This window comes from Phaethon aethereus (genome assembly GCF_964289735.1).
Source record: "Phaethon aethereus genome assembly, chromosome: 6".
NCBI lineage: Eukaryota > Metazoa > Chordata > Aves > Phaethontiformes > Phaethontidae > Phaethon > Phaethon aethereus.
Window position 1 is genome coordinate 22,933,315 of NC_138580.1, and position 12,044 is coordinate 22,945,358.

Genomic DNA, 12,044 nt, shown 5'->3' on the forward strand with positions numbered 1-12,044 from the left:
ATTTGCCCAGAACATTCTCCAGCCTAGCATGGTTTGTGGCTCAGGGATTTCCTGATCCAGAAGTGATCTCTCTGTATTTAATTGCTCTCAGTAGATTATTCACCTGTGAAATTTTTCATTCACTTGTATTGGCTATACAACATCGCTCAAACAGCAAGAGAGACATCACTTACCTCACATGACAATGTAAGATAGATAGCTGTTCGTTATCACCTGGTGGCTATTGGATTAAGCACGTCTTCTAAAACCAGGAAATATGCTGTGATATGTAGTTTCCAGCATACCTGAAATACCCTGGTTTTTATCGAAAAGATCACAGGAATTAACCAAAAAGCAGCTTCCACAACTGCCTTGGGTCAAGTTTAAGCAGGGGAAGAAATCTAGTCATCAGTTAAGTTTCCTTCATTGTCCAGACCTATCTTCTGCCATTCAGGATGGTTGGGCATGATTTTTTTCCCTGCAGTTAAAGTTGTAGCTATGTACATCTTTTGGGCTTTGACTGGTTAGTTGACTAGTTGCAACCCCTCTGGAACCCACTGTTAGATGTTATTACATGCAGGATGTATGAGGGGTTGTGTACATTCATTGAGTATAGGAAGACATGTCTTCAGGACCGTACTTGTAGAAGCATGCTGCTTGCTGACAGGTTTGAATCTTACCCATGTTAGTATGCTTTGTTTAATCTCTGCCTTTTCCCTCTACGGTTAAATCACTCACAACAGAAACTGAAAGAACTGACAAATACTGGAGGATCAGAATTGTGTTGGAAGGGGGGGAAAAAACAACAAAAGCCAAGATTCTAACTATTTATGGATCTTGTTTCCCAACAAAGTGTATATAAAAGCCATTGTCTCAAGGTTCAGAGACAGCTAAATGATTGATTTCACTTAAAATATTTGTTGTTCTAATTACAGTATCATCTGGGTTGTTGGCAACAAACAGATGCAAAAACAGCCTTTACATACCATCTTGAAAAACTTATGATTTGTTTAGTGTGCTTTATAATCTAAAGCATATGGCTTTGCATACAACTGCAGTATCCAAAACGAAGCCATAAGTAATGAATCACTGGGTGGAAGAAAATGCATTGCTTCTGTTACGAGTGCTTTCAGTGTGAGTATTCAAATGGTTCTGTTTAGGGTTATAAACAAAAGGCTATGCTCACAGTTTTAGCAGTGTGTTACAGATTCTGGGATGCACATGACATCAAAGAGGCTACACTAATTTCCCTAGCAAGTCTATGGCTCTTGGCACTATGAGCACACTCCATCTGAATAAACAGAATTCTAGTTCACCACAGTTGTGTGGGGGATCTGAGGTGATTGTGAAGCTTTTGAGTTTGTTTTATTTAAAATCTTTCCATTGTAGGACTTTTTACCCCTCCAGATTCTGTGTTTTCAGTGAATCTGGTAACTACATTTGGAGCTATAGACTTAGACTACAAAGTACTTGACACTGAAAATACTTAAATCTAACCTATTATTCTTACTTGCCAAATCCAAGAGCTTTGAGTACACTGGAGTTGCAGGATTTGCTAAGGATTAATCACTTTTTCTAAGCATTAATATATATTTTTTAAAGTAGTTAATGTCCTTTCCTTTAGCAACATTTATGTGAAGCTCCAGTAAGACATTTTGTGAGAGTTAGTTAGCAAGGGCTGAGGCCTTGTAACTCCTCAAAGGACATCTGATTTATTGTTCTTTCCATGCTTGCTTATCAATAGCAGCATGAAGAGCACCAGCCCCTATAAATATACCTGGACACTCTTCTGTAGAGGAAGGGACTGAGGAAATTTGGTGGCAAGGATGGTTCCCATCATGCTATATCTCATTATATGAAAAGAATGCATGGCCTTATTGAACATTTGCAGAGCTCTGAAGCTACTGCTAGGTAAACATGGAGAGAATTACAATTCTGGAGAGAATTACAATTGTTAGTAGTATTAAATATGCCAATATGCCTCCACCCTCCTGATGTTACTAGATTAATCAAATCCTCTGATGCCAGAACTTAGGTTCTACTGCTTCGTCACTAATGGTTGTTTATTCTCTTTTCTTCTCTTCCTTAGTTTCTCAGTATCTTACTTGATTGTTTCTTTTTTGTCTTTTTCCTGTCCATTTCTCTTTCCTGTAGTTTTCTCTTTCCCCTCTCATTAACCTCAGAAGGGAAAAGAAGATACTACAGACATACCTCAGCATTTAAGTCACCAAGTAGTCTTGCTCTTTATTCTCTCCTACCCTATGTTGTTGCCTCTTGGTGTGATTTTGCCTGTACTGAGATTAAAATCTTTCAGAGACAGTATGTTTATCTTCTATCAGTCTCCAGCATTTCTGCAGAACTTCTATAATATAATTAAATTTATAGTATATAGCATAGACCTGATAACTTCATTATTCCCAAATGAAGCTACAGATTATTCTACAGTACTTGTTCCGTGAAGCCTAGTAGACCTGCTCTCCTGTCCTTGTTTCTGATGCATTTATGATTGGTAGCATTTCAAAGGCAGCGTACAAATACCCCATGATGTGGGCCTGGTATCTCTTAATGTGTGCTCATACTAAAGTCCCACTGACCACAGCTTAGTGCAGGGATGTGCAATATAGTTCTGTGTTAACGGGCTTGAGTAGGGCAGGCAGCCAGACACAGGAGGAGCTCAGTGGGGGCTGACTGCCTGACTCTTCACTCTGCTTCTCAAGCAAGTTTTTAATTTTACTCCCGTTTTGCACTTATGTGAGATGCAAATTTGTGCAAATGGTGGAGAATCATGGGAATGAGAAAGGGAAGAAAACGTGATTGTGAAAATGGCCAAAGAGCATTATGTGCCCTTTGTAAATGTCTCTTTTTTTATAATAAAGCTGAAATAATTAAAATCATAAAGCCTAGTTCATTTACAGCATTTTTTACTGCATAAGTAACTTTCAGTCACTCCCATTTAACACTGATATGAGTGGGACTAGAATCACTAGCCCCTTGAGTCCTCTGCTTGAACAGACTTCCATGGCACAGAAGAAAATGTAGCTGTTCCTTGAAATCAACATGCTGCACATAATTATCCATTTAGCATCCAGTCCAGGAGGAGGATGTATATTATCATTGTCTGTGAGGTCATTTCTACATTTGCCTAAGACTTCAAGAGAAAAAGTGAAGTTAACTTACTGCCTTGAAAAATGATTCGGAACTGGAAAAGCTTGAAAACATCAAAATACATCTAAATTATCAAAGGAGAACAAAGACAAGTTTTTCCACAAAAGTCTTCTCCCTAGGCTATAACAATGCTTTACATAGGCATGATCAATATATCCAGGCTTGAGAACCAAAGTCTTTTGGAATAAATTAGACTGGCAGGAAAAGAAACAAACAAAGAACAAATTAACATGATTTTAAACATTGCTTAAATTTTCATGAATGTAGACCTTGAGATGTTATGATGAGATCCCATGAGTCTGTGCTAATATTTGCTTATAATTAAGGGTTGCACTTTCATGTTTCATCTGATATTATAGATTGGAAATCAGCCACATACTTACTATTTTTCTTGGTCATACTGATTTATCTACTTTATTTGCTTACTCTGTTAATAATATATATGATCTCCTAAATGGGCCTATTACCTTTCATTTAGCAGGCTACACCTTCTCATACTCTAAATCTTCCTGTCTGAATAACTGGAGAAGGACTATCCTTCCTGTGGTATTAGGTTTGTGCTCACCTATAACAGAAAAAGAGACAAGACTAACCACTTCCAAATCTGCTTTGGGTAAATGGCTTCAGAAGGAAAATGAGAGTACTCAGCTCCACCCATCAATATGTGTTGTAGTGGATCAGCAAGGGAATCGGCGACACAGCCTGCTTTGTGGCACTGTCACATTGGCAAAGATCCCTTCTGTGCATTCCTTGCTAAAAGCAAGATGTCATCCGGAGTTTAGAGCCCCCTCTGTGCTGCACCAACCTTAAAACAATCTGACTTGCATCAGTGGATTTTACAAGTTCTAAATGCAGTTGTAGCTGCCTCATCACCATTTTCTCTGCAAAATTCTCCATGTAGGAAAAATTAGAAATGTTTGGCAAGGTTACCAGCATCAAGGGGTTTTTGAAGCAAGCGTTCATGAACAGTTTATGAAGACCCTAGCTTCATTTCAGAGAGCAAAATCTGATGATTCTCAGTTCTACTGAAGAATGTGCCCAGTGCCTGGTCCCCAAAGTTTTCAATACCAAGATAAGCAGAACAAACAGAACATCTAAGATGAGACCTTCACTGAACATCAAGGGAAGTCATCTGCTTCATCAGAAGTCATTAGAAAAGTACATTTTTGCAGGTACTGTTTTGAACGTATTGGTCAGGGCCCAAATCCTAGACGCAAAAGTCCTTGTGTCAGTGCTAAAGAGCATTTTGAAGTCTTTAGTTAAATCTTACTGTTTGGCAGTTTATGCATTTCTGAAAGAGTCCTTTGCAGCTTATGGAAAGGATGGATTTTTAAACACAAAAATCATCTAAATAAGATATGGCATAAGAAATGTGCTAATCATCTCCAAGCCAAGAGATGTCATAAAAAGCATCAGTATGATAGATGTGATGGCAAATTGAAGAAAAATATTTCCATTTCAGCCATAAGAAAGCAAAGAAGAATAATCACATGGAAATTCAGAGCTGAAAGTATATCCCAGAAATCAAAATATCAAAACAAAATCTTCTGCAGATTAAAACTCGTGATAAAAAAATCACATTAGAGAAATTAATTCATATTAAGCTAGAAGTGATCTATGTCATATCTTGAATAGTTTTTAACTTTAGCTTGAGTCAAAACATACCTTTCCTAAAAGTTTCCAGTCTCAACCTGAGCTTCCATCCTACTGCTGATTTTTTTTTTTTTTTCCTCCTGACTTGATTGCTTTCACTATGTACTGTATTTCTGGTCTGGAATTTTCTTCCACTTAGACCATTAGGCAGTTCAGACAGTTTCTGAAAGTGAAAAACCCTCCGCCTTCTCTACAGGGGTTTAGACTTGCTTCAGATCACCTCTTAACCTCCTTTTGAAAAAAATGAATGGAACAGTCATCGTCTTTCTCACCATATAGCAGGTTTTCCAGATTTCAGATTGTTCTTGTTTTCAAAACATTTTGCAGTTTACAGCACCCACTTTAAAATAATTCTGCACTCAATGATAAAACTGTTTTCCTATTTCTATAAAGTAGTTCTCTGTTTTGCACCCAGTCTACTTCATATTCAGCTGAATATCCGTGATGATTCCCAAGTCTCTCCTGGAGACAATGCTTTCCAATTATGCAATTCCCAGGTCTTAAAAATGTAACTGGAATGTTTGACTTTGCATTTAGTGGAAAACACATGTCTCTCTCATCTGTCTGAGGACTGCAAGGTCCTGGTCTATTGGCTTGGGCTCTTAGGTATCAGAGAAATAAAACGGATAACCAATAGTGGTAATAGAAGAGTAAAGAGAAATGCCATTGGTTTGTTTACTTATAAATACTTTATACTCCAACAGATTTACCCATTTGCTAGTTTCTAATTCCCTTCACTGTAAGCCACATCAGTTTTGTGGTAGCTTTAGGGAAGCGTGAGTCTGCGTACCCATGTGTTTCCAGTGAGGAAAGGAGGAGGATGCCCAGAACCTCAGCTACCCTACACTTGCTAGACCAGCTGACATAGTGCACTTGGCAGAAGTCATTTTGCCTACTCTGTGTTATTTCTGCACTGCAGTAAAGAATTTGCCAATAAAGAAATTGTAACCTAAGGAATTTATGCACTTACTTAGAGTTACAAAGGAAGGGTTTTCTTCCAGACAGAAGAGGGGCACATCTCTTACTTAAAAAATGTTGCTAAAGGGCAACCTGAAGGAAGTGCATGTGCTCACTCTCTCATCTGGTCTATAAATCTGTAGGAAACTCAGGAGTCTGGACATGCCAGAGACACTTGGCACAATTTGGGTGCAGTGTAGACAGTACCCTCTTAATTATACTGGTGCTGCTGCTATCGCTATTAAAATAAGTGAATTTTTTCTTCTTGGTGACTTTAAGTTTGTCATCAAAGCAAAATATTTTAGAACAGCATTTAAAATGCCTATTCAACTGCTGAGTGTTGAGCACATGTTAATACCGTTTTCTCCAGATATGGTAGTTCATGATAAATGTTACCAGATTTTGTGCTGTTCGTGTAGTGTGCTACTAAACACAAAGACAAATGGGCCCACTGAAAGGGTATTTCCTTTGGAGGACACAAGCTGCAGACCACCCATAGAATACACAGAAATAATTAAGTTTCAGGATAAAAAGCTAGAGCAAAATATTAGTGTCTTAGAATCCTAAGGAATAAAAGACATTTTTAAAACAAAGACTCTACATATAGGTGTTTTCAAAAAATAACATGAAGGCCACAACAGCCTTTGGGGAAAAGAAAAAAGAATACCCCATCATATTATCATACTGTTTGAAAAATTATAAATATTGCTGTGCTGCATTTTCATTTCTGGCAAGCTGCAGAGAGGTGTGTGAAATTATGCAGAACTGTGAGGACCTGAGTCTTTATTCATACCAGCCTCTTGCTGGAATAAAAAAATTATTTGTGGAGAGGTATTTGAGAACTACATGGCTGTAAAAAGGATTTCATATGGCCTTGCGACTGAAAACATTGCTTGCAAAAATTGCAGACCCTGCTGTCCTGAGACAGAAAGCTCTAAGATCAATTCAAGTAACTTTCAGAGCAGACAGAGAGAGAGTAGAATGTAATTATGGTAGGTCCTCCACAAAACTTCCAGACACTTCAGAGAGAACAAAGTCACACCTATGTCCTACCTAAATATTAGAGACAAAAACTTTCCAAAGACAAAGATATTGCTCGGGCACCCAGTTTCCCCAGAAGTATTTTCTGGAACAGCTTCTGGCTATATACAATACAGGTAGGTAGCAAAGGTTCAGGCTCAGCCATCACAATCTCTTTAGCAAAAAGATAAAGGTTTGCTGAACTTGAAAGTATAAAGCATTGAAGCTTTGGGTATTAAAGTAGCAAGCAGCATGAGCATATTATTTAAAAGTAATTTTGTATTACTGGAGAAACGTAACCTTTCTCCATAAAATTGTTTTTGAATTTTAGACCCAGCTCTGCAGTCAGTTCCCTGGTGGCTATTTAACCCACCGTACCTCCCAGGTGTCGTGAGGGAACATGACGGTCAGCACGCAACAAGTGCTCCCCTCCCACACAGACGTTGCAGTCCCACACTGAGAGGAAACTAGGATCTTTCAAATTTTACTGTTGAGAGGGAGAAAGGCAGCGACAGAGAGAAGGTCTCCCAGAACAGTCAGTCATTTGGCTGAAAAGGGTGAAGTTCAACCACCTCTTCTACCTCACTCGGTAATTGCACAAAAGTACAATAGTTGCAAACTGTAAACCTGGGTGTATAATAAACCACCTTCGTAACGTTACCTCCTCCTTAAGGCCAGATCTTACAAATGGATTTGTGAGATTAGAGCCCTGCATCTGCACAAGCCATATTGACTTCAGTTTTGAAGTGCGTAAAGGAACTTGTGTGCTACTTGATCTTTGTGCTGGTCTTTTGTATTGGAGCAAGTTTCCTGTGCAGTATGGAATGCAAATGTGGTAAAATGTATCCTTCTCTTCCAGTGCCACCAAAACCTGGTTTTATTCATACTGTCACTAAAATAATTTTTAACGTGGAGATACCAGAAAAGTCAAAGGCATTGGGAGAATTGTTTGAAAAGTAAATGACCTTTCCTTTCTCCCCACAGTGTCTTTTAGCAACCTAGTGATTCTGATTTATCCTGAAAATAGTTGCCCTGATAATCTAGAGGATGTGCCACAGAAAACGCCTGTTAAAATAGAGTACAGCATAGCATAACGTCTTTTTTCCTTAACACACACCAAAAAAAAAAAAGGAATAAAAAGGCTGTTAGTTCTTTTCAGAATCCACCCCTTCTGAAATATTTCCTTCATCTTTAAACTCTGCTTTCCAGATGACTTTAAGCAACTGTTACTTTACAGCACATCACAAATTATATTAAGAAAGTGTAATTCCAAATGGGTCTGATTACTTTGATTAAACAGAGAGCCATGTCAAGAAGGTAGTCTTTTTATATAATAAAAATGATGATAATAGACTGTGTCTCATCAGTCAAAAGGCTTTATTACTGTCTACTGTAGAAAAACGGTTTTGCTGCTGCTGAATGATATATCCCTAGCTAGTCACAATATACCTCATTTCCTGCGTAGATAAGAGAAGATACTAAGATAAAGTGTGAAAGGAATAAGGAGCTGTGTGATATAGATATATAGGAGAATAAAAAATGTTATAAAAGTAAAAATTAAGTTCTGCTTAAAAACTTGTGTTTGAACTAAGTTTCAAAAAAGAAAACAAAGATGCCCAAGTTTCTGTGTGCTTACTTTGAATAGGACAGACTTGCTAATAAATCCAGGACCAAATAGGACAGAAGAAAAGACTGTTTACAGACTAAAATACACTAAGACATTCACAGCACCTGGCACAGCTTAAAACTAAATTGTGTTATCTCACTGTAGGTTCAGAAAACTGTCTCGAACAGAAGCTGAGAACACCTCGTCGACGATGTCAGCAGCCCAAAACGCTGAATAGCCCTGAGGACAACATGTACTATAACCAGTTAAATGTGAGTTCAAAGTGGCAATAAAGCTGTTTTACTGGCTTTGTTTCCAGTTAATAATTCTGTTATTAATACCTGTTTCAGCCCCTCCAGCCCCACCCCCACGTTCTTCTGCTCTCGTCTTGAACATGTGCTTATGCTCTTTATCTGTTGCTTTCATGTCAGGATGTCTGCCTTCACGGTGAATAATTGATGTGGTTTATCAAAGACGAGCAAGATGCATGCTTCATCAGGCTCACTTGAGCCCTTTGATCAAAAAAATTATGCTGTGACTTCTGATATTATCAGCATCTGCTTGCATTCAACACAAAATCACTTTGAATTAAAAATTAACGACTTGCTGCTTTGCTTTGACTGTGTGTTCTTGGCCCTCTCCACAGGGAACTCTAGAATATCAAGGGAGCAAGAGGAAGCCAAGAAAACTTGGGTAAATATCTATCTTCTTAGTTCTAAGCAACTGTAAACAGAAGAAGTCCTTTGTGATATTACAGAATATGCAAAACTTTCTAGAGAGGTTTCTAAAAATAAACAATTAACATATTTCTGTGCATTGACATTGGACATTTTCTGCAGAAGCAAATGTAAAACTTGCATGTACTGCTTGCTGTCTGCAGACACTAGAACTAATTCTTACAAAATATGCTCCCCAGCTCTCTGAGTACTATTACTACAAAAAAATGGCTTTCTTCATGTTTTTAAGTGTATTTAGCACTAGTGGAAGGTGCCAGATGAAGGGTGTTGAAACTGAAGTTCTCTGACCTAGAACACAGACAGAAGCCCTGCCAGCTTTGCAGCAGCACGCTCAAAATGGGCTTCAGCCCCCCTTAGGGAGAACTGCCAGAGAGGCCACTGAGCCCAAAAGAGAGTTGCTCTTTCTCCGTTGAACTAAGTCAGTTCTCATTGTCACATGAGCGGTTATCACCTGGTGATAGGTAGAAACCACTGAAAACAAAACCCAGGCTGGCTACTATACAATTACTAATATATTTCATTGACTGATCACATGGACCAGAGAGAACTGATGGATGCTTGGTCTTGCAAATGCATCTAACTCCAAAAATATACAAGAATTTTCTGTATTATTTCCTCTGTTTTTAATTAATCTTATGAATATACCTGTATGAATAGGAGGACTTTGGGTCAACGTTAAAGCCCAAAATTTTGCAAGACTCTGCAAGATTTGGTTTATTTTATCTCCCTCCTCTAGTTTAAAAAAGTCTGTGTTCCTCTTCAGGGAATGGAAACACTAACATAGGACTGCAATGCTCATCATACATCACAGGAAAATGAAAGCCCCTTGATGTCAATAGGGCTTTCCCCAAAAATTGGTGGCGTAGTCTTTGGCTCGTATTCACAGCAAACCATCAGCTGATATATGTTATCAAAATCATGCCCTACTCATGGAACATACACAGACAAAAAAGCCACATTGCTCAGATGAAATGCCTATTTAATGCAAATAGTTAGTCTATCATTCTGTACACCCAAACTGAAAGACTATATTGCATCTCACTGATCCCCAGAACCATTCAGAGTATAATCATTAAAAAGTAATAGCAAAGTAAAAGTATGTATAAAAGCTATATCTTTCTTATCAAATCATCCTGTCTTTTTTTTCCCTTTCTTGTATTAGCACTCTTCATTTTCACATCCATGGAGAAGTTTCTATTTCTGAAGATATTGACAGAATTAATTTTTTAACTTAATAAATGTTGTTTGTTTTCTTTCAAGCCAAATTAAAGTGCTGGATGGAGAGGATGAGTATTATAAATCATTGTCAGCTGTTGAATCTATCCCTGAAGATGACAGCTTTCTCAGTTCCCCATCTCCTCCTTCTTCAAGAGGTGTGTCTTTTGCTCAAAGCTGAACCTCACTTACTCTATTGACTAATACTGGTTAAGAGTATTTTCATGCTGTTAATCTCTTCCAATTAACTTTGTGCTTGTGTGTTTATATAATATATTAAAAAATACAATTTCAGCTAGTAACTTTCTTTCATTAATTTAGACCTGGCTTTGCAGCCGTAAATTGTCCCACTTAGCTGTATTTCTATAAGCAATTCCAGTAAAGGGGTGCAGCACTACCTGGATGTGCTGACGTTGGTAACGGACACGTTTCTTTAGCAGCAAGGTTAGTTTATAAAATTTCCGACCTCTTCTTCCTGCTCCCCCCCAGCTGCTGTTTCCACCCTGTGCCATCCCTTCTGTTGAGCTGGCACAACTGCTGGTAGAGCTGTGTGAAAAATAAGATCAAGGAACTGAACTGGATTAAAAGAACTCTGTACTAAAAATTTTCATTTGGGGTCATACTGAAAAAGTTTTGTATTTCATTAGACTGGTATTAAACATTATGCTTTTTAAATTTCTGTGCTGTGTATGGCTTTTAACACTACAAAATGTACAGAGTAAAATCATCTAAATAATGATTGTGTCTCAATTTACCTTGTAAATATGTTTCTTATAAAGTATTAGTTTACCATAAGTTTAACTTGAAGAATTATTTCAAATATAAGAGGCAAAACAGTTTTAAAGCTAACATTTCACACACTGCTTCATGGAGTCCTTGTGACTGAAACCATCATTAGGACTAGTTACTCTTGTTATCCATGCAAGTATTTAATTTCTTTCTTAACCTGTATCTCTGGGCTCTAGTGATTCCTACATTTCCACAGCCCTCGTGTATGTAGCAGGGAAAAAAATATCACCTGAAAATTTTTCTACTTGCTTTTCACTTTTTTTCTAAATTCTTAATGAAACAATATGTAACTTTCTATGGAATGCTGAGATGCTTTGCTGGTAACCATTTCCATGACAGAAGCTGACTATTTAATCTTGCTCTATACTTTCTCTTTCTGAGCCACAGTTTTTATCTGTGATAATTATTTGTTTCTTTTCCATACAAGCTCTTGTCAAGAACTTCTAGAAATAAAATGTTCACATGTACTGCCTTACAAATTTGCTCAAAATTATTATTTTTTTAATAAACCACGCTGATTAAATCTGACCATGTATTATATAGACCTAATTATGATCCTTGTTTTTGTCTCCCTTCCAGTGGGTTTACCCTGATCTGTGCTAACAAACGTTCTTCCTTGAGGAGGTGCAGTTCACACCTGTTACTTAAGATACAGAATTTCTTACTATCAGGGTTCACTGGCACTATCTTTTTGACCACAGGACAAGGACGGGTGGCATGAGAAATGAGACCCACGTGCAGTCAAGGCATCCATAAGGCAGAATAGAGTTTGAAAGGAGAAAAGGTAATGAAATAGATATTTTAGCAAAAAATCTTTGTGTCTCCTAATAAGCACAGAAATTAAGTCAGACAGTGCACATGAGGATGAGGGAAAGAATCAGCTCTTCCAGGAAGAGCAATCCTTCACTCATTCTTCACCTAAA

General features: G+C 37.8%; 1 protein-coding gene across 1 annotated transcript in view; it reads left to right on the forward strand.

Moving 5' to 3' along the window:
- MYO3B (myosin IIIB) overlaps window positions 1-10,513 on the forward strand; it is a gene marked incomplete at its 3' end in the record, with an annotated part of 198,739 nt that extends 188,226 nt beyond the window's left edge. The window contains 3 exon segments of the mRNA XM_082001656.1: window positions 8,546-8,652; window positions 9,027-9,073; window positions 10,378-10,513. Of these exon segments, the coding sequence (XP_081857782.1) occupies window positions 8,546-8,652; window positions 9,027-9,073; window positions 10,378-10,513 (290 nt within the window).
- Between the last annotated feature and the right edge of the window lie 1,531 nt (window positions 10,514-12,044).